This window comes from Gymnoscopelus microlampas (genome assembly GCF_963454915.1).
Source record: "Gymnoscopelus microlampas genome assembly, chromosome: 3".
In the NCBI taxonomy this organism is placed as follows: domain Eukaryota; kingdom Metazoa; phylum Chordata; class Actinopteri; order Myctophiformes; family Myctophidae; genus Gymnoscopelus; species Gymnoscopelus microlampas.
Genome location: NC_139940.1, coordinates 49546829 through 49569949, shown reverse-complemented (window position 1 = coordinate 49569949; position 23121 = coordinate 49546829). Strand labels below are relative to the sequence as shown.

Genomic DNA, 23121 nt, shown 5'->3' with positions numbered 1-23121 from the left:
TGGTAAAGCGTTGCCATGCTAATGAGCTCTTTAATCCTTTCTATGTTTCAGTCCATTCCTGTTAATGATCTGCTTGGCTCACCTCTTGACAATACACTCACAGCTCCAATGACTTTGTTGTGTTTTTCACAATGTGTTGATGCATCACTGAACTCTGAGTAAGCCTGTACATGAGAACTAACAGCAAGAGCTGCATGTGGAGATGTATAAACAAGAACGATGAAATACTGACACACCATCAGCCTGGCTTTTGCTCCAGTATGAGTTATAAATGTATGATTGCCACATTGTTATAAAATACATAAAATATTACAACAACTTTCACAGTTACTGCCTTGGGACACACTCCACAACCCGAATTAAATATTGCCTGTGTGTGTGTGTGTGTGTGTGTGTGTGTGTGTGTGTGTGTGTGTGTGTGTGTGTGTGTGTGTGTGTGTGTGTGTGAGAGAGAGAGAGAGAGCGAGTGAGAGTAAGAGTGTGAGAGAGAGAGAGAACCAAATACCAAATCACAAGCATTATCAACTAAATCTAGCTTCAAAGGCAATAGTGAAGACACATTATGCCTCTAGAAATCAGGGCTAAAATCAATCCCATCTATTCCTGCTAAAGTCATCAGAGGTTACATGATATCTTTGACACCAGTTGGCAAAAATCCCAGTAAATATATTTGCTAAATCAATATCAATACAATCCTTCCTTTGTTGGAAAAACTGAACCAAGCAGCAACATGAGCAAGACATAACCATATCAAAATGCTGTCAACATAATATTTTCCAATAAAAAAGCCAAAAGCTACATTGAAATGTGGCCATATTCATACCATGTCTGTTTTATGCAGTTTTAACATGGTGTCTCTCTCTCTCTCTCGCTCTATCACACACACACACACACACACACACACACACACACACAATCTGGGGTGTAGTGGAGGGGGGACGCGGGGGAGCGGCGCTCCCTCACTTCTCTAAATGCTGAAGAACATATTATTATTTTTGTATGAAATGTGTATGATTTTTATTTCAGAGCTCCCCCACTTCCAAAATTAGCACTACAACACTGCACACAATGCATCTCTCCTTAACTCTAATTATGATTTTATATTAAGCTTTTATTTTAAATGTATAATTCCATTAAGTGTCAATGAGACACAAGCATGCACCATAAATTGAAAGAATTGTAATCATTCTATCAAGTATCTTCCAGACATTCAGTTCCTGACAGAAATATCATGATTGTCCACTCTCTTATATACTTGTATGGAAATATTCATTTTTTTAAAAAGGGGAAATGTCAGCTATTTTATATGCTGTATTTCTCCACATTATGTTGTCTAATAAATGAATCTGCTTGATGAGTCTCTTCTAAAGCTAGAAATAACAGACCTGAGGCTCTCTCTCTCTCTCTCTCTATCTCACACACACACACACACACACACACACACGTCAGGCTATGAGAACTAAACTCTGGTGCTTCATCAACAACGGAGGACAGAATGTCTTTAGTTTCTGCACATAGGCCTAACTTTATAAGTTCAATTATTAAACATGCGATGCCATCAAATATTGTTTTAATGAACCTACAAAATCTACAGATATTTTATCATTTACAGTCAGGAGATCTTATGTCCGTTTTTCTAATGTTTCCAGTGAGGACTTGTTCATAATAGATATATTATAACTATGATAAATAGGCTGAAAAGTAGTCAAATGGTCGCTCCATTCAGGTTCACTATGAATGAAGCAGCAGTTCATCAGAAACGTGTTGTAACCATAGTCTCTTTAAACAGGGTTGAGCAACTTGAGGAATAACTAAAAATTAGGAATAATTATTAATACTGAATAATAATAATTAATATCAAAATAATATTTCTGGGAAATTATTTGATTAAAGTTATTCTTTACCATATGCATGTCATCACACACAGCATTATTCAACTGTAGTCAATTAGTCATCATACAAACAAAGTTACAATCCCAGTGACGCACTAAAACAACTTAACCAAGTGTCTCTAATCAAGACGCACAACTTCAGCTGCGCGTCATGAAGAAACATTCTACTTTTAGTACCCTAGCCCTCTTACCTGTTGTTGGTCCCTCAATCCCATCAGCGTAGATCTGAACTGTTAGAACCAACACAAAGACGCAGCTGTTCATTGTGCTGTTGTTGTTGTTTTAATCCACGTTAAACCTGCAGAAGAATCACTTCATAGACTCTGCGCCGCGCAGCTAAACTCTGGAGTCCATGGTCCATATTCCTCCATGTCTCACAGAGACACTGTAGAGACACTGTGCAGTTTGTAGAGACAATACTATTGTTAGTAGTGTGTAGAAACACTGTAAATATATATATTTATAATAGCAGAGACACGCAGAGCAGCAGCCGCTGCTGACTGACTGTAAACGGTTCACAGGAATTGTTTCATTTCTCAGCGGCACATGACATCCACAATGTGAGACGGGCGCGTCCAAGCGGCCGTTACCAGAACTACAACACACTGCCGTATGTCAAAACATTCTCTCTCTCTCTCTCTCTCTCTCTCTCTCTCTCTCTCTCTCTCTCTCTCTCTCTCTCTCTCTCTCTCTCTCTCTCTCTCTCTCTCTCTCTCTCTCTCTCTCTCTCTCTCTCTCTCTCTCTCTCTCTCTCTCTCTCTCTCTGCATTCAAACTGTATAGTGGCTCAGCAGCGCACAGGTAGCAGGAGTATCAGTTCTAGCACACAGGTAGGAGTATCAGTTCTATTAAAATGTTCAGACCCACCGGAGTATGCTATCAAGTGCAGTCTCAAGCGAACTGGAGCCACGAGCGACCGAGTTACTGTCCCGAACGTTGCAACGTTCGCTTGAGCCTACTCAGTGCCGTTCCAGTTATGTACCGATAGGCACAGAATCGTAAATCATGTTATGGGGACTGACTGCTCTGCCTCTGAGTAGGTCAGTAGCTCCTGATTACGCCCAATGAATGGTCTGATAAATTGCGGGTAGGTCGGCAATTATAAGTATAATAATATGAAATACAGATCAGTCTCATACTCTGAAAGAAGTTAAATTGTTGGCTGAGGCAGGGTCATAGATCATCCAGCAATATACAAAAAGACAAACAACATATATTTCTAATCAAGGAAGTTTATTAACTAAATGCAATATGAATGCTCCAATGCAGCCATACAAGATGTAATTTCTGCTGTGGTCCCTGATTAGAACTTTATGTGTGTGTGTGTGTGTGTGTGTGTGTGTGTGTGTGTGTGTGTGTGTGTGTGTGTGTGTGTGTGTGTGTGTGTGTGTGTGTGTGTGTGTGCACATCTGTATATCTGTGTGTGTGTGTGTGTGTGTGTGTGTGTGTGTGTGTGTGTGTGTGTGTGGCATGTAGTCTGCAGTGGTGTAAAAGAGGCATTTGACCTCTGGGGTCAACTGCTCCTTCATTACAACGGTAACTTGGTATAAAATACTCTTTCAATCAGCTTGATTTAGAGTCTGCTGATGAGATCCACAAAGTGTCTCATTTACCAGGTTCCCAATGTTAGCTTTATGACAGCAACATGGATAACAACCTTACAGTTATTTTGTCATGAATTGCTGGATACTAATTCGTCACATAGCGTGCTGTGAGGTGTCCTATCATTTGCCATGGCATGGAATGGGCCTAGACTACAGAGACTCATGATTCATGTTGAAGCATGGTACTAAAGTGCTGCTGATGTTGCTGTAGCATCTCTTCCAGGATGAGTCAAAGTCAAGTCATGGCTCCAGAAAGCACTATTGGATCACAAGGTACCATTATGCAGACTGCACATCATTCATGTTGCTGTCCCACATGAACATTAAAGGTGCTGGATTAGATTAAAGGGGGAAGAAACAGACGCAAGGCGCTGCAGGGAGACATCCAAGGCCTCCAACTGCAGCTTGCTTCCCAGTCCCTAATGTTGTTAACTCACAATGACACATGAACCATGGATTAGCCTGCAAATTATTACATTTGACCAAAGGAGCAAAGCGTCTGTCAGGCTAGCACCTGTAATCACACCTGTTTGATGCATAACACACATTTTGTGAGTGATAGTTGGGGGGCGTAATCTCGGGATTAATTTAATTTAAATTAAATTAAGTTAAATCTGAATTTAACTGTATGCTGTTGGTTTACTTTGCTGGAAAGTTGACAAGACAAAAACCTTGCACCAGGAGAGGGTGACTGACAGTGGTTAATGGAAGATACTGTAAGTGTGTGTGTGTGTGTGTGTGTGTGTGTGTGTGTGTGTGTGTGTGTGTGTGTGTGTGTGTGTGTGTGTGTGTGTGTGTGTGTGTGTGTGTGCGTGTGCGCAAGGATATATATATATATATATCCTTGTTACTGTACACGGATGGACGGACAGACAGAGTGCAAAACATACGCTCTCGCCATGCCTTTCGGCCTGGTGGAGACAATAAAATAAACCAGTACTGTATAGACCAACTCTTGACAATATGTAATAACAGCAAACATTATTTGCCCACACCATTGTATACATAAAAGGTACCTAAGATTGTTAATTCCGAAATTTGTAGGACATTATTACTGCCTAAGAAGGTTGGTAGTTCAACGGAAGAAAAAGTACAGTATATTATGACACATTTCAACCTATAAAGACAGAGATGATAAAAGTCCATCTCTGCAGAGGAGTTACACCATAGAAAAATGCAATGGAGGGCAAAGGCATTGATTTTGTTGCCAAACAATCAATGGTTTCCAGGAAACAAGACAACAAAAAAGTATTAGGTCCAATTTATTTTGACAATATTTGGTTTTATGTGTGGATAATATCAACATTTTATGTTGCTGTAGGAGTATCAATAGCAGTCATTGGATTAGGTACTAACTGAAATGACAAATTAAAACAGTGGTTCCACATGAACAGATTAAGTTAAAGTTTAATAAAAATCAACCATGTTTGATAATCATAAAATATACGCTCATGTATGGTAAAGGTGATAATATTAACATTGAATATGGCATCTGAAAATAAGTTCCTGGGTGTGATATTAATACACAAACATATGAGACAAGTGCATTGCAATTCTAAGTAACACAAGGCACAAATTAGATCATGCAATTATTTTGTATTGATCACTCATTTTACCGCATCTGAATTACTAGGTGGAACTCAAAGTGCACCACATTCTAGGGTTAGGGTCATTCTAAAATGACTCTCCCCTGAGTCCCCTCTGACCACTCCCACATTACTCCCATCTTACTTCATTCCAGCTTCTGAGTTGTAAACTGAGGCTATATAGGAAGAGAGACAGTTCATATGAATGGCCTGTAGTCTCGCTGTATCAACCCTGCTGGTGTCAGAAGTAATTAAGCTCCATTCAAGCGGATGGGGTTTTGCTTAACTTTACACTTGATTTTATTACCTTAATAAACATTGTCATAAATACTATATGCTTCAGTCGCTAGTTTAAAGTCTTCTGTCAATCACCATGATATGCATTTTGGTAAATTATGGTCCCATTTATTTTCAAATTGATGATAACCAATAACCAATAACAACCAATAACATTAATTTCCGAGTGCATAGGATATAGAAAGATGGCGGATTTGAAATCGTTTAAAAATAGGCTCCATTTACGGTCTGTAGAGTCTATGGGCGTAACGTTGTCTATGGTTCCCACTCCCTTCGTTAACCCTGCAGTTACCTGAACACTCTCACCTGTGTTCTTCATTAACCCTTTAGAGACTTCTAGCCTGCTACAGATGATCCAAATCTTTTTTTTTCTTTTTTCCCAATCTAGTCAATTTCCCCATGCAGTCCCTGTCACTGGCAACCCCTACTCATGCAGAGAACATGCTATCAGTCACAAGGGCATCACGAAGTGACTCAACAAGAGACGTTTCCTTAAGTGGAGGATTCAAACCCGAGTCTCCACGTGGTAGGAACTTTACCCCTACGCCACCCAAACACCCTGGATCTGAATTTCTGGATTAAAATGGTAAAAGTTACCTCTGTGACAGAACAGACAAGCAGGCAGCCTGAGGGACTCTTGTGTTCAGAGTCAGTGGATCTGATGTGATGCTGCCCATTCTCTTTAAAAAAAAAAGGTTTTATCCTGCGATCCCACGATTTTGTACCCCTTATTTTTCACCCGGTGCCAATTTTCTAAGTGATCCTGGGCGCTACACTCCCCTTACCAGCTAGGGAGGACAGGGCCGAGCTCATGCCTCCTTCAATGCATGAGAGCCAACTGACCTTCTTGTCACCTGACAGGGGGGAGTTTCCCTGGTTGGACGTAGCGCGTTGAAGGAACACGATAATTCCAACCAGTTCCCTTCCCCTCCATCAGGCGCCCCGGCTGTCATGGGGGAGGCGGTATAGCGACCAGGATTACTACATGTTTTTGTGAGGGTATTAACTACCCTGAGAGACACAGGGAGAACATGCAAACTCCACACCGACTAGGCCCTTTCGCCAACCCCACCTAGGGTATGGGCGCTGATGAGGAGACACGCCCACAGCGTCCCCAGTGGGAATCAAACCCAGGACCTTCTTTCTAGCTGTGAGGCGACAGCGCTACCGACTGCGCCACCGTGCCCTCCGATGCTGCCCATTCTCATCACCTGGCGAAGGCCAGACAGAAAGTCCAGTATCCAGCTGCACATAGTCGGGTGCAGATCTCTGAGCTTGTGTGGAGCTTGCCAGGAACTATTGTGTTGAATGCTGGGCTGTAGTCCACAAACAGTATTCACAACAGTTACTCAGCCCAAGTTGAGAGAGGGCAGTGAGAAGAGCCATGGTAATTGCATTGTCAGTAAATCTGTTTTGATGATATGCAAATTGCCATGGGTTCAGCTTGGTGGGCAGCACTGAACAAATTAAGTACCTCACCAACCCCTCAAAGCATTTACTGACAATTGAGCAAAGGGCAATAGGTCACCTGTTGTTCAGAAATGCTTGCTTATAGTACTTGTGGACAAGCACGATGGTGGACATCATGAAATCCCAAGAGCAACAGCCAGGGAGAGGGACAGGTTGAAAATATCCAGAAGTACTCCTGCCAGCTGGTCCACACATGCTCTGAGGACGAGGCCCAGGATTCCTTATGGATTTCTTAAGGATCACTGCCAAGGTCAAGTGATTAGTTTTTCCTTATCTCCAGATTTCATGCTGACATTGTATCACAGTATAAATTAGGCATTAATAACTACCATGACTAAAGAGAAGCAGATGTCAGGGATTGGCAGGGGTTGGTGTGAAATCAAAGCCGACTCATTGCTGTGAGCAGCATATTTCTCCTTCAACTGTAATTTATTTTCCAGTACAGAGGCCTCAAAGACTCAGTATTGCATGTGACAAAGATGAGCCTTATCTTTCCATTATCGCAAATAGAGTGAATCGTGAAAGGCGTTTATGTGTGTGTGTGTGTGTGTGTGTGTGTGTGTGTGTGTGTGTGTGTGTGTGTGTGTGTGTGTGTGTGTGTGTGTGTGTGTGTGTGTGTGTGTGCATTCAGAGCAGAAGTGAGAGAAACATCTATAGAAACCTGTCACATTGTCAATCGTAACGTGTCTGGGGGTGGGGGTTTTGTTTACCTGCCATGGGAGCCAGCTGTCCTCCTGGAGGGTCAGCAGTCAGAGATGAGGGGCTGGGCTGCACTGCGGCGCCCCCTGGAGGGAGACGAGAGCTGTTGATCAACAGCCCAACAAGACAATGCTGTGTTGGTGCAAACAGTGTCATGCCGGTATAAATCTATCTGGTATCTGTATCTATCAGTGCTTTAACCATCAGACACATATAGTACACAAGGGTGAAAAAGGGACATACTGAGCAAGTATATTGATTCAGAGTTCTACCAAGAGCAAGTGGCAACATGAAAAGGCAGAGAGAGAGAGAGAGAGAGAGAGAGAGAGAGAGAGAGAGAGAGAGAGAGAGAGAGAGAGAGAGAGAGAGAGAGAGAGATATGAGTCTATGTGGTTTTCTTTGCCTGCATGTTATTTGATCCTCCTGCCACAATGACACTGCTTACCCACAGTCTCTGGAATGTTTTGTCAGGGTGTCCTTTAATATTCAATGACATTGACAGCTGTCACCCAGACAGTGATCAGTGGTGATAATGAGGTGTTTGTTTTATTTCTCTACCAGAGCATAACCCCTCCCAGACGGATGGCCCTCTTCCAGTCCTTGAGAGTGGCGTTCCCTGCCAGGTGAACAAACTGCTTGGGGCTGATAAGCTGCTCATTGAACTGTGGAGGAAGAATAGAGAAGCACATGGAGAAATAGTGCAGCGGAGCAGCTAGGCTCTGTTCCAGATAAACACCAAAGCTTCTAACAGCTCTGGTGAATCCACAGTAATGTAAAGATAATCACCTGGTTGTGTGAGAGAGGTTTATAGTCATGCTACAGAGATATTATGAATGTGCGGGGGGGCGGAGCAGAGGCGATGATTGACAGTCAAAATTAGACATGCAAGACCAGCGTTCACACAAATGAGAGATTTACACGCCGGTTGGTCTGCTTGTTGGTCTGTTTGTGCTTATCGAAAATACGCACCCCTTTAGTCACTTTATTTAAGCACTATTTATGACCAGCTTAGTGAATCTGGCCCTCTGTGTCTTCATAGAGAAATGGTTCCTATATGGACACACTGTGTCTTCATAGAGAAATGGTTCCTATGGACACACTGTGTCTTCATAGAGACATGGTCAAATATAAAACGCTGCAAGCAAGTGAAAAGTGAGAAACGGCCACATTATGCGACATCCTGCCAGAAGTATTGTCCAGGTTATCGTAAATGATAGGCCATAATCAATGAACTACTTCCTCTCTCCAGAGGTGAAGTCAGAGGAGGGCAGGCATGGCAGACCCAGCAGCCAATAGCAGCGATATTAAAAGCATCAATCGTCCTCAGTGCTTTGGCAGTCTAGGATCTACTGTGTCCAGAACCAAGGCGTTCTGTATGAAGCCATCATTGATTTCATCTTCATAATCTCTGTCCTGGTTGTCGCGGGTAACGCTGTGTGACAGCGCTGAGTGATGAGCATTTAGATGATGATTGGGAGGGGGGAGGGGGGGCTGACCAATGAGCTACAGCATGCATTCATATTCATCAGGGGGGCTCTGCTTCGACCAGGGAGCTTATGACAACACAAGAGTTACAGCAAGGCAACACACACCACACACCACACACACACACACACACACACACACACACACACACACACACACACACACACACACACACACACACACACACACACACACACTACATTACACCGCCTTACACCTCCCAATGCACCACACTCCACCATTAAGAATTTAAGATTTCTGGTTGATTTCGATTTTGAGCTGCTATAATCTTTGATCAAACCTTGTTCATATTCACTATTCAGCTACTCGGGGGGGGGGGGGGGGGGGGGGGGGATATTGCCAGTTGAATGTAGGTTGTTTTCACCAAAAAGTAACAGAAAGCACTCAAAGTAGAGAAAAAAGTATTCTTCCAGATCCATTAGAATGGAAGTGAATGTGGCTGTTTTTTTTGCGATCACGTGATTTTCTGCTTCACTGCTTCACTGGGAATCAAATGGTGACTCATAGGTTGGCGAAGAGCGCCATCTAGCGCAAACACTGAAAACACAGAAACACGTCATTGGCGGTGTGGGTGTTAGAAAAAAAGACACGTCAAACACGTCATTGGTTAGTGTATGAGTTAAAAAACCTATTCAGGCGATTCATGGAATCGATTCAGGGAATCAAATAATGGAGTGAAACGATTATAAGAATATTTAAAACTAGAGTTTCGGGGGGCTATGCCCCCCTCAACCCCAGCCGCGCACGGGGCCCAGCGTGGGCGCGTGTATATTGGGGTACCCAAATCGCCGGAGTAAAACTGTGGAAAAGTTTTTAAAAAAAGGAAATAAGAAATTATATTTTTTATGTTGCAGGGGGTCCGCGGACCCCCTGCAACATTGCGGACCCCTTCAGAAGATTACCCCATTCATCAGAAGATTACACATTCTGATGAAACACTAAACGGAGAAGCTTATGATTGTGAGGTTGAGCGTGAATGTATTAGCATTGTAGTCACCTGAATTGAGCGTGGAAGCAGAAGACACGGTGAAGGGGAGGTGAAGGAGGCGCTTCTGTTGTTGTTCTTCTGGCGACGGAGAGAGCTGCGGAGTTTCAATGGCGGCCGTTCGTGTTGTTTCGGCGAAACCCATCGCCGTTCGGTGTCGGTGGTGCGCACGCTAAACGGTAAGAAACTGATTCACCTTCCGTTTTGTCCGAAATGTGGTGAGTGTAATAAATTATGTTGCGACGTGGAAACTGTGGAGTGAGCAATAATAGGTGCCCTACGCCACCCGTAAATTGGGAAAGTCGGCCGTGGCTACTGTGTTGGCGACATGTGCTGTGTCGGCGTTGTGTTTACTCGATTACAGAGCTGTGGCTATAGCGTCAGCGGCGCGCAGAAGTAACTTGCCGTTTATATAATTAGATGCATTATAAGAATGTTTATAATGCATTATAAGAATGTTTATATTGCATTATAAGAATGTTTATATTGCATTATAAGAATGTTTATAATGCATTACAGACATCAGGTGACTCACAGACAGTGGACAACGGTGCGTCCCTCTCCACACTCCCTCTGCCACTTGTGCTCTTGAGCCAGCAGGTTGAGGAAGGCCTTCTTGGAGTCGGGCACGTCACGGTACGCTGACCAGCGCAGGAACTGGAACTGGCACACGACCAGCTGCCCCTCCTGGAGCTGAGGAGGACAACACAACACGTACACTATATCAGAGTGTGTGTGTGTGTGTGTGTGTGTGTGTGTGTGTGTGTGTGTGTGTGTGTGTGTACGTGTGTGTACGTGTGTGTGCGTGTGTGCGCACGTGCGTGTATCCAGGCGTGCACAGTTTCTTCACGCAGGGATACCTGCATAAGATGCCAATTTCATCGATGCACATGATGTTTCTGCATCTGTCGGCGCTCAGCTGTAAGTTTTGGTATTTCTGCATGTGCCATTTAACACCTGTGTGTGTGTGTGTGTGTGTGTGTGTGTGTGTGTGTGTGTGTGTGTGTGTGTGTGTGTGTGTGTGTGTGTGTGTGTGTGTGACTCTTAGATTAATGGGTGTGTTGCTGGGCACGGGGCAGAGGGGTCCCGGTGTGCTCATAGCCACGCCCCCGGTGAATGTCAGCTCACACTTAAGGAGCAGTGGAGCGTCGTTAGTCATGTAAACTGGGCTGTAAAGACACCTGACGACACACAGAGGAATGTACGGTACAGGTGAGTATTTTACACCTCCTCCATAATGCTTACCATACATTCCTCTTTGTATGACTTTCTCACTCACACAGGAAATATGTTATATATGCTAGAGGTAGAGAGGGAGAGAGAGAGAGAGAGAGAGAGAGAGAGAGAGAGAGAGAGAGAGAGAGAGAGAGAGAGAGAGAGAGCAGAATAAAGCTGCATCATCTTAGTGTGTGCGGATGTGTGTGTGCCAGTGTTAGATGGCAGCGAGAATGACAAGGCAAGCTGACATGGGAGCTGAGGATGCCAGTCAGCACAGGAGGGAGGGCTGTGGGCACCGCTGCCACCCTGCACTCGCATTCCTAAACCACTCCACAGTGATCCTATATGTGGGCGCTTCTTGTGTTCTTCAAATTCGTAAAACAAAACAAACTAACGGATTCCACACGCACACAGTGCTTATCCAACGAGAGGACAAACTGGACACTTCCATTTAGCGCTATTATTGCAGTGTCCTGTTTTGTTTTTGTTCAGGATTTCTAACTAATTATCCTCGCGCCAGGTACTTCATTTAATTTAGATGTTCGGTGTGGTTTTATGAACAAATACAATAGAGCCTCTGGAGAATAACTGCATTCCAATCAAAGCTCCTCTTTAGTATGCCAACGAACGCATGAAAGGCAGGGAAGACGCCCATCGGAGGTAATGACAGGAGGAAATTGAAAAAAGGGGGTGAGACTGACCTTTACTGCATGCATGTCAATGTGCTTCTCTACTGTGTTTTCCCACGGTACGGGGAGTGGCTACGGTGTACATCATCACCCTTATAGGTGGCTTTATGGAAATCCCAGCTTTGCTGGTTAAATTTCCTGGCCTGATGGATTCAAATATGTCCTTTGCAGCATGTATAATAGGGAGCTATGAATAAATTGTTTAATGTTCTGCCGGCCTGCTCTGCGCAAATCTCCAGGCTACAGTTTTGCAGTGTATTTATTTGACAACTTCCCTAGCACTGGCGGTACACAACACTGGAGTGAGTAGTGCCGTCCGTGTGAATAAGAAAGGAGCTATAGAAGGACACAGAGGCACTGAGGCACGCTGTGTGTTGTAGCATGATAGCAAGTAAAGCCTGCAGACAAAGAAAGCGCTCCTATTGGAACTTGCTGGAACGACCCAAATGCTGGCTGTTGTAAAGTCAGAAGCTCTAGAAGCGTGCATTTGTTACTCATCACCTGAGAGCACACAGCCCAGAGGTGCCTCCAACCATCAAAAGTTCACAACACGACTTGCAGCTTTCACATGAAAATGGTACACAGTACATTTGTCAACATTATGAATTGACTTTTAGAGTTACATCCTGAATGTCAATTTGACTCTGAGAGGTTAAATGGACCCTGATGGGTCGATTAGACCCTTACACTCAGGATTTTGCAGTATACAGCTTTACAGAATATACATAGAATAGTCTCTTTCCCGAGGGATGTGAGATATTTTGGTCATTTTAGGTCCATTCTGCTGGATTTGGTTTAGAGAAAGTTTCCAGCAATTCCAGTCCAAATCATGCCATATCTGTGTACTCTAGCACACAGTGGAGTGTATCAAACTTTTGATTCATTTTTTCAGGTGTGCCAGCAGATTTACTGAGGATGATTAATGGCATGAAATCCTCCTCCTCAACTCAAAGAGCTTTCTTTCTTTTTATCTTCAGATCTAAGCAATAATTTTTAAATCGGCTGTTGTTCAAACCAACAGTTCAAACCCCTACTGAAGAAATCTAACCTTGACATCGGCCATCTTGATCATTTTAGACTAGTATCTAAATTAGTTAGCCTCTGCTAACTAAAATACTTTTCACTTCACAAATATGGTTTGAAGATTACATAGCAAGCATTAATAGTGTTCACGCACGCACGCACACACACACACACACACACACACACACACACACACACACACACACACACACACACACACACACACACACACACACACACACACACACACACACACACACACACACACACACACACACACACACACACACACACACACACACACACACTCTCTAGGAACATCATAGTAGAGAGAAATGTATTTAAAGCTCTTTGAAAGCAACAGGGTTACAGATGATGTGTGTAAGTGTGTTTGTGTGTCTGAGTTATCATGTGGTTTTCGAATGGGGGTCATGCCTATGTTCCCTCAGCCCTATGTTCCCTCAATCCCTAACAATTTTATTTTATCCAAATTAGTCCCTATGTTCCCTCAGCCCTATGTTCCCTCAACCCTATGTTCCCTCATCCCAAATTAGACCCTATGTTCCCTCAGCCCTATGTTCCCTCATCCCAAATTAGGCCCTATGTTCCCTCAGCCCTATGTTCCCTCATCCCAAATTAGACCCTATCTTCCCTCAGCCGTTCCTTCAGTGTCACATAATGGCCCTTCCATAATGTGCTGTTGGGGTCACCTGTTGGGTTCCCCCAGGCTCCCCAAGGTATCCCCCAAAGGTATTAGACTATATATAGATATATTATTAGTACGTTCTAAGTTATAAGACTTCATAAACTTTTCTTTACACCGATGATGATGGTGACCACAACATTAAATTGTGGCTACGTGGTGCAGCTCCGACGGCCCAGGTGAGGCGCGCACCGTGGGGTTGCCGGTCCGCGGAGACCCCCGTCTCGGTCTCGCTAGGTCGGGGTGGGCCACGGAGGAGTGGGGAGGAGGCCGGGGCCTCTCTGCACGTGGTCCCGCCGCGCCTGGTCGGCAGCGTCCGGCGAGCAACCAGAGGTGCACCTAGAGGTGCCGGCGGGGCCCTTGCAAGAGGCGGGCTACGATTACCAATCGGTCAGAATCAATTGTGGGTTCCACGTCCCTTGCGGGCGGCGTGGTTCCCGGAACACAGTGCTTTGACTAGAGTGGCCACCGTGGCAGACGGCGGGCCCTGCATTCGGGCAGGCCTACCGTCCGTCCAGAGCATCCGCACGCCGGATCAACATATCCGGTCTGGGAAAGGTTGCCGATTGTACCGGGAGAGAATTTCAAAAGAGGGGGCCATGGTGGACCCCAGATCCTCCTGGGCTCTCCGAGGACCTCCAGGGTGCCCATCCGCCCGGCCGTGCCCGAGCGGAGGCCTCTGTCTTCCCATAAGCCCGATGGCCACCGTGGCCTCCAATTTCATGGCCATCGCCGCTCGGCCCACCTGGGCCGCCCCAGACGGAGCCTCGCGTCAGGCATCGCCACGGCCAAGCTCCACAGGTACGTTCTAGAGTGAGTGGGCGTCCCGACCGGGAGACTTTTTCACAGGAGGGAGGCAGTGACGAGCGGGACGCCTCCTGGGCCACGGGGAGGGGACAGGGAGGTACGACGCGGAGATCCAGGGCAAGGCGGCCCGCGCCCCCCCCAGACGGAGCCTCGCGTCGGGCGAGGCTCCGTCGCCCTAGCTATCCTATGGCACCAGTTGGCCCTTGTCCGTAGCTTCCCACTCTCCACCAGGGGAGAGCCAGGGAGCCCAGGGCGACCTGAGGCTGCAACACTTCAGGCTGCAACCTCCAGGATCCATGGCCCTGCGAGGCACGGGGACGCCCCCGAATATGTTGCACCATGTCCGGCCATGGTCCCTAGCTACCCTATGGCACAAGTGGCCACTTTCCCCCCATGCGAAATTTCACCCATGGGAGAGGCCGCAAGCCCTAAAGCTCCTGAGCCTTCCGGAGCTTTTTTTTTGTTTTTCGGACGCCGTTTGCCCGGGCAGCCACCCAGGGCCCCGGGGGGGAGGGGGGCACCGACGCGTGCGCACCCCCGGCCCGGATCCAACGAGCCCTCCGCCGGCCCCGGGCGACCCACGGATCGGGAGGTACCGGCCGTTTTAGCCCAAAAAGGCGCAGATCGACAAGCCGAAAAAAGTTGGAATTTTAGGCCGGGGGTCCTCCAGGGGGTCCCCGGGGACCTCTGGAGCCCATGCGGACAGTTAGAAAAAAAATCTATTTTTTTCAAAGAACCATGATTTTGGGGGTCTTCGCCGCCCCGTCGCTACCCTAGGAAGGTGCCTCCTCCTGGGCATGATCCCTAGCTATCCTATGGCACGAGTCGGCCCTTCTCCCTGGCTTCCGCCTCCCAGCAGACTGCCGGGTTCACACTCGGTTGCTCTACCACCATCCCTGGGCGCGGAGGTGGGCCGGGGACCCCTGGGGGGGACCATGGACCGGGGAGGGCCTTGTGGACACGGCCGGTATTGCGCCCCGCAGCCACCACAGGCCTATCCAGGCTTGTGGATCTGCTCTTTTTCCACGACAGGACTTTGTCCCTTTTCCAGACCCACGACCGGGGACCCGCCGGCCGCCCTTACCCGCCTCGGGAGCCACCGTCCCTGGGCATGGAGGTGGACCGGGGACCCCCGGGGGTCCCTGGCTCCATGTGGACACTTAGCCCCATCGCTTCCCCCAGGAAGGTGCCTCTTCCTGGGCATGGTCCCTACCTATCAGATGGCACCAGTCGGCCCTTCTCCCTGGCTTCCCCCTTCACACAGGGGAAGGGCCAGGGATCCCAGTGCCTCCCGGCATAGTGCCGGGTTCACACTCGCCCGCTCTACCCGCCCCGGGAGACACCGTCCCGGGCACTGAGGTGGTCCATGGACCCCTGGGGGACCATGGACCGGGGACGGTGCCACCTGTGGCCGCCGGTGGTATTGCACCCCACGACAACAGGCTTTACAGGCTTTTACAAGCTTGTGGATTTGCTCTTTTTCCACCCTTTTTGAGCCCGGATTTCGGCTTTCGGACCCACGGGGCGTCGGAGCCGCGCCAAATAACCTTAAATTGTACATGTTGAAAGCATATGTTCTGGGGGTACGTATACGTGTCGTGTACATTATGTCACAAGGAAAACTTGACCATGATGACCATGACCATGCGACTGACCATGATGCTGACCATGCTACTGACCATGATACTGACCATGATGCTGACATGATACTGACATGATACTGACCATGATACTGACATGATACTGACATGATACTGACCATGATACTGACCATGATACTGACCATGATACTGACCATGATACTGACCATGATACTGACATGATACTGACCATGCTACTGACATGCTACTGACATGATACTGACCATGATACTGACCATGATACTGACCATGATACTGACCATGATACTGACCATGATACTGACCATGATACTGACCATGATACTGACATGATACTGACCATGATACTGACCATGATACTGACATGATACTGACCATGCTACTGACATGCTACTGACATGATACTGACCATGATACTGACATGATACTGACATGATACTGACCATGATACTGACATGATACTGACCATGATACTGACCATGATACTGACCATGATACTGACATGATACTGACCATGATACTGACATGCTACTGACCATGATACTGACCATGATGCTGACATGATACTGACATGATACTGACCATGATACTGACCATGATACTGACATGATACTGACCATGATACTGACATGATACTGACCATGATACTGACATGATACTGACCATGATACTGACCATGATACTGACCATGATACTGACATGATACTGACCATGATACTGACATGATACTGACCATGATACTGACATGATACTGACCATGATACTGACATGATACTGACCATGATACTGACATGATACTGACCATGATACTGACATGATACTGACCATGATACTGACATGATACTGACCATGATACTGACATGATACTGACCATGATACTGACATGATACTGACCATGATACTGACCATGATACTGACATGATACTGACATGATACTGACATGATACTGACCATGATACTGACATGATACTGACATGATACTGACCATGATACTGACATGATACTGACAGACAGACAGACAGACAAGACAAAACATTAGAATATTACATGGGCTGATGGAACATAAGGCTGAAGGAACATAGGGCTGAGGGAATATAGGGCTGAGGGAACATAGGGTCTATTTTGGGATGAGGGAACATAGGGTTGAGGGAACATAGGGTCTAATTTGGGATGAGGGAACATAGGGTTGAGGGAACATAGGGTCTAATTTGGGATGAGGGAACATAGGGCTGAGGGAACATAGGGCTGAGGGAACATAAGGCTGAGGGAACATAGGGCTGAGGGAACATAGGGTTGAGGGAACTTGAGTACGCTCCCTTAGAATGCTGCACACAGGTGCATTTTCTAAATGTGACTGCATGAAATAATGAAATAAGAAATACAAGTAAAAAACACTGTAGACACCGTGGCCGGAGCATTTTGCACCTATTGTGGACGCATTCTGCACCTAGAAACGTATGTATTACTTCAAAGTGGTGCAGCAGCCTGGAAACATGGTTCACTTTTCATTTCAAACACACCTTGTGTGAGGGAGCCCGCAATGGCAAAGTACCTGCTCACCACCGCAGAGTCTAGGGGTTTGAATCTACCACGGTGCATCCATCTTTGTCGAGCGTCTATATGAACACAATTGGCCCATATTAGAGGGAGGGAGGCGATACGGGGTGGGTGAAATTCTCCTACGGACTGGGGCGGCACCTGTCAGCACCCCAAACACACCCATGGCCAATTTAGGGCTGTTTTACCGAGTGTTCAGATTACCACACTCATAATAGCAAAAATGGCATTTGTCACGCCTACACATCTTAAGTTAAGACATACTGTAAGATCTGGCGGTAATTAAGACACACATTTTTTTCTCCAAACCTTTATTTATTCTTGAAAGACATTGAGGTTGCCCTCATTTGCAGTGCCGTCGGGCATAATAGGGCCCATAGGCTCCTCACTGGCAGGTGAGCCAGTAGGATACAACAGCAGTGCACACAGAAATGTGTGAGGAGGAATTAATTGGCATAATGACTAAATTGGGGAGAAAAGGGGTAAAAAGCACAAAAAAGAACCCACCTTGTCTGTCATCACCAAGTGCTCCTCTAAGTGTTTAAGCGAGGATGACACACATAACAGGAGGAGATGTGATAAGTGTTGATTACACATTCTGCTGGATTAGTTTTAATGCGCATGCAAAGTGCAAGGTTTGCTTTTGCATGGAAATCCCCCACCTTTATAAACTGGTGCAAATTACTGATACCGATGGGTGTTGAGAAGGTGGCAATAAAGAAATAATCAAAACATAGCCTATTAATTCAGTCACCCAATAATGATTCTCAGAAATCAAAGACAACCATGAACCTTCCACACCATGTTCCCACCATAGACTGTATAAAAAGAATGGACAATGTGACGCCATTGGTTTCTACAGACCATAAATGAAGCCGATTGTTCAGCAATTTCAAATCGTGAAGGTAAGAAAATCTAGTCTAAAGTTTGTCAAAAACCCATCCGCTTGCGTTAAGATACATTCTTTCTGACACCAGCAGGGGTAAAACAGCAAAACTACAGGCCATTCATATGAACTGTCTCTTCCGTATTAGCCTCAATGTAAAACTTTCAAGCTGGGCTCTTGGTTCCCACATGGGCCAGTTGCATAATTAGCTACAGCCTTAGTGAACCAGACATTCATTCCATGCACCTTACCAGAGCACATTTCACTTAAGGCTATTTGTTTTAAGAAATATCAAGTTAAGCTCAGAGGGACGGAGACAGACTGCAGCTTCCCAGGTGAGAAGGATTTGATGTTAGGCCAGAAGAAGCATGCATAGCTCCCAGAGGCCAGCATGTTCTGAGCCTTTGATGTATGTAAATCCTAGAAGCTCCAAACACTGACACCAGGGGAGAGATTTACCCAGAGACACCCAAACAAATACAGAGAAACAAACATCCACGTTATGAGTTCACAACAGGATTTAGCAATACGTGACTAATTGCTACCATCTCAGTGGGAAACATGCGTAAAGCTGACATTTGTGACTGAGGCTAGAAAAATGTCCCTCAAGTCGGCCGTTTTCAAACAGTAGAAATAAGGAAATACGTGTTTTTTTTTGTTTTTCTTTTTTTTTTCATATTAATACAGTTTGACTATTGAAGAAGGTTTATATTCCAAAAGATTATCGTTTTAGAATTATTAGGTGGTTTAAATTACATTACAAAAACAGCTGTGTTTCTGTGTCTTTATGTCGGTCTTGTGTGGGCGGAGAGTGATTTTAACGTGCAGGGCATTTAACGTGCAACATTTGCATGAGTGGTTTTGGTTGGTCGTTGGTTCCATTGTTCTCCGGTTACACTCTCCTAATCCCCGCCCATCAGTATCCATGCCTGTCTGTGGTGGTGTAAAGTAACTATGTACATTTACTCAAGTAGGCTACTGTACTTAAGTACAATTTTGAGGTATTGTTCAATATCACAGAGATGAAGTCACGCGTCAGGAGCCAGTTTGTTTTGAATAACAGCGTGTTCGCTAAACCTTAATTATATTACACAACACCAAACGAATATTTGGATCTGTTAATAATCTGCAGCATCAATAGTAGATGTAGGAATTATTGATTGTCTGCAGAATGACACCAGAGCAGCCGAGACGTGTTCAGCAGCGCTAATGTCAGACGGATGAATTTACAAAGATCAAAGAAGCGCACGTGATCTCTGTCTTTATGAAGAACAAACAGTCTGTATCCAGAGCCTGAGCAATAAATCATGAATCTGGCATAATTCATATGGGGCATATAAGATGAGAACATTATATGGAATTAAAATTTGTACTTTGAAATGCAAAACTCTGGATCAATGTGGCTGCTGATATCCTGTGGAGGGAGTCGGGACATGTGGATGGTGGCTGCTGGTGACTTCATGTGGGACCTTAGCTGGCTTTTTACTCTCCCAGTCAACATGGAATAAAGTGTTGAGACTGCATTTCCATAAACCATGACAATCACACACTATGGACTTCTAAACTGCCCAAAATAACTGAAACTATCCACATATTCTTACTAAACTAAACAATAGAGTTGATCACCTACATCAACCACAGAGTTGAGGGGGAGATCTCATTGTTGAGCTAATGAGAATATCAATGAAGGCACATTGATACCAAGAGCCATCAACATTTGGACCATCAACAGGGAGCTAATTGTCTTCCAAATTGGAGGTGTGAACATCAGAACTGTGGATATGCTAACTTGTTTCCAAAACTGTATCCCTTCAGTATCTACCCCATAGCCCTAAAATATAGTGTAAACACATCCTTAAATGGAATTAGGAAATAGCTTTAATCCGAGGTATGCGGTTACCCGGACTCAGAGATTAGACGCCTCTGCCCTGCACAGTCTAATAGAAAGCACAAAGTTTAAAAAAATAAGTCTGCCTCATCCAGGCAGTGGGCCAGGAGCCACTTTGAGTGGTAGTTGGGACAAACGCAGTCAGTGGAGCAAACGCAGTCAGTGGAGCAAACGCAGTCCGCACCAAAAATATTTACGATTCTGTCCCTATCGGTACATAACTCGGACGGCGCTGAGTCGACTAGCAGACCATCGGCTGGTCGACGCGGGCACTCGCGCCTGGAGGCGCTCGGGCGCGTCTCCTCAGCCTCAAGGTCTGCTGAGTCGGCGCGCCTCCGTCATGGCCTATAACTTATAATTATAAATTATAGTGAAAACACATCCTTAAATGGAATTAAGAAATGTTTTTTACCTTTAGTCTAGGTAAACTTAATTAATTGCAAAACATGACACCCCTTATTCAAAACAGATGGCGAATGCATTCTTCTCTTTATAGGGCCTACACAGGTAATAAAATTGCCTGTGAGACCTTTATGAATTGAACCTCACAGTCAGCAGTCAGTCAGTTACACGACAGACCGTATCTGTCCTGCATGGTTCTCCTCAGTGGGTTGAGCAATTGATCTGAACTTGCACACGGGCATTGACCATTAGCATATGCACAAAATGACGACGCCCATTTTTCACTTTCCCAAAATGTAAGCTGTTTATTAACGTTTTTGTGTAATCACCTGAGATTACCAGTTTGGCCAATGGGATCTGTCGCCATGGTTACAGCCCTGCAAGCTATGGGATGATCATCTCCAGCCACTGTCATACTTTGACAACCCCCTGCCTGAGAGCACTAGTTTTAGTGTTATAGATGTATTGTGTATGTTTTAGTGTTACAGATATGTTGTGTATGTATTTAATGTGGTTGTACTATGGAGGTGGTGTTCTGACCTGGAACTCTTCTCATAGCTAAGTTGAATTAGTATGTTTTACTCTTAAATATGTATTGTGTATGTTTGCGAACGCAGCGGAAGGAGGCGCGCCGCGCGCCTCCGCGCAAGTGGAGCCTACTATGAAACCGTGCTCGGGTTGTGTCTCTGTGTGTCTGTCTGTCTGTGTGCATTATGTGTGCACTGCCTGTGTGCAGCCAAGTACATGTCCAATATAGATGTACCATACATCAAATGAAAGGTCTTTGAAAACTGAACACACCTGTCAAGGTTGTGTTTAAGCCCGCCCCTTCCCCCGGAAGCCACGCCCCGGAGAAGGCTCCTAAAACTCCCCATTGAAACCCCATGTTAAATGAAAAGTGCCCGAATCGCTCCCAAACTTTTTCTACCCCCCCTAAGTGGGGGTCTACGAACAAATACTTCGGCCTCGGATTTTGGCTCCGCCCCCCGGAAGTGGGTGAAACAGTCACTTCAAACACTTTGAACGTTGAATTGTTCAAAAACATTCAATTATTTTTTTTTGTGAATTTGTATTTTTCTATGATGCTCCTTTTAACGCAGAATTCTTTGGTATTTTTTTAATTTTTTTTATTGGTTACTTTTTTTTAAATATTTTTTTTTCATTATTATTATTTTTTTTGCGTTCGCTTCCCGCGTTCACGCGTCTTACTTGTTTAGTGTTATACAGTATATATGTTGTGTATGTATTTAATGTGGTTGAATGGAGGTGGTGTTCTGACCTGGAACTCTTCTCGTAGCTGGGATGAGTTGCTCTGGGAGTCCACACGCAGCATGTCCTTGTAGGTGAGGGCGAACTCGTTGACCAGGATGGACGTCTCTCCACATAGACAGGCCTCCAGGATGGCATCATGGATGAAGATGTACTGCTCCTGCAGGTGACACGTCATCAACAACAGCACAATTAACATGGAGAGGAAATTAACTACGAGTGTCTGTGTACAGACTGAGTTATACTCTGTAGTACAACAGTGTCTGTGTACAGTCTGAGTTATACTCTGTAGTACAACAGTGTCTGTGTACAGTCTGAGTTATACTTTGTAGTACAACAGTGTCTGTGTACAGCCTGAGTTATACTCTGTAGTACAACAGTGTCTGTGTACAGCCTGATTTATACTCTGTAGTACAACAGTGTCTGTGTACAGCCTGAGTTATACTCTGTAGTACAACAGTGTCTGTGTACAGCCTGAGTTATAATACAACTTGCTTGCACAACCTAAATAATTGTTAGCTTGAAACTCTGTCAAACTGTGTGCACTGCAAACAGAATGGAAGACAGATATATAAAACACAAGACAGATGAACGGCAGACAGGAAGCAAAAAACTAAAACTAGGTACATATCAATTACTAATCAAAGCAAGGTGAAGAGCGGTGGAGAATGTTAAGAGGTGGAATGCTGCATTAAACGCACACCTTAATTCTTATAGTGTATCAAAGAGCTGGATAGAATAAATAGCTCAACAATACAAACAAACACCGGCAGCAACACATTTAATTAGAGCAACCCTGTAAATAACTGCAAATGTAATAAACAGCTAAGTAAACATTGGATTAACATAATAAGGGGTTGATATGCGTATTATCTACACATCTAAAAGGAACCACATGATCCAGTGCAACACGTTTGAAGCACAATGTGAATCTTATTTCAGCAACCATTGTGTTGACCTTTAAATAAGACAGGGGTGGGGTGGGGAGTTGGATAGAAATAGAAGGAAAATACAAAACAAAA

At 45.2% G+C, this 23121-nt stretch overlaps 2 protein-coding genes across 4 annotated transcripts in view; both read right to left on the bottom strand.

Annotated features, from left to right (window-relative positions):
- Window positions 1-2365, bottom strand: part of LOC311042419 (receptor-type tyrosine-protein phosphatase U-like) — a 191648-nt gene extending 189283 nt beyond the window's left edge. For all 3 annotated transcript variants that reach the window (XM_084053137.1, XM_084053138.1, XM_084053139.1), the window contains exon 1: window positions 2084-2365. In XM_084053137.1, coding sequence (XP_083909263.1) covers window positions 2084-2156 — 73 coding nt within the window. In that variant the 5' untranslated portion in view covers window positions 2157-2365. The remainder of the gene's footprint in view (window positions 1-2083) is intronic.
- A 4157-nt stretch (window positions 2366-6522) lies between these two features.
- LOC311042431 (H-2 class II histocompatibility antigen, E-S beta chain-like) overlaps window positions 6523-23121 on the bottom strand; it is a 458449-nt gene continuing 441850 nt past the window's right edge. The window contains exon 6 of the transcript XR_014600509.1: window positions 6523-6564. The gene's annotated coding sequence lies outside the window, so the exon portion shown is untranslated. The remainder of the gene's footprint in view (window positions 6565-23121) is intronic.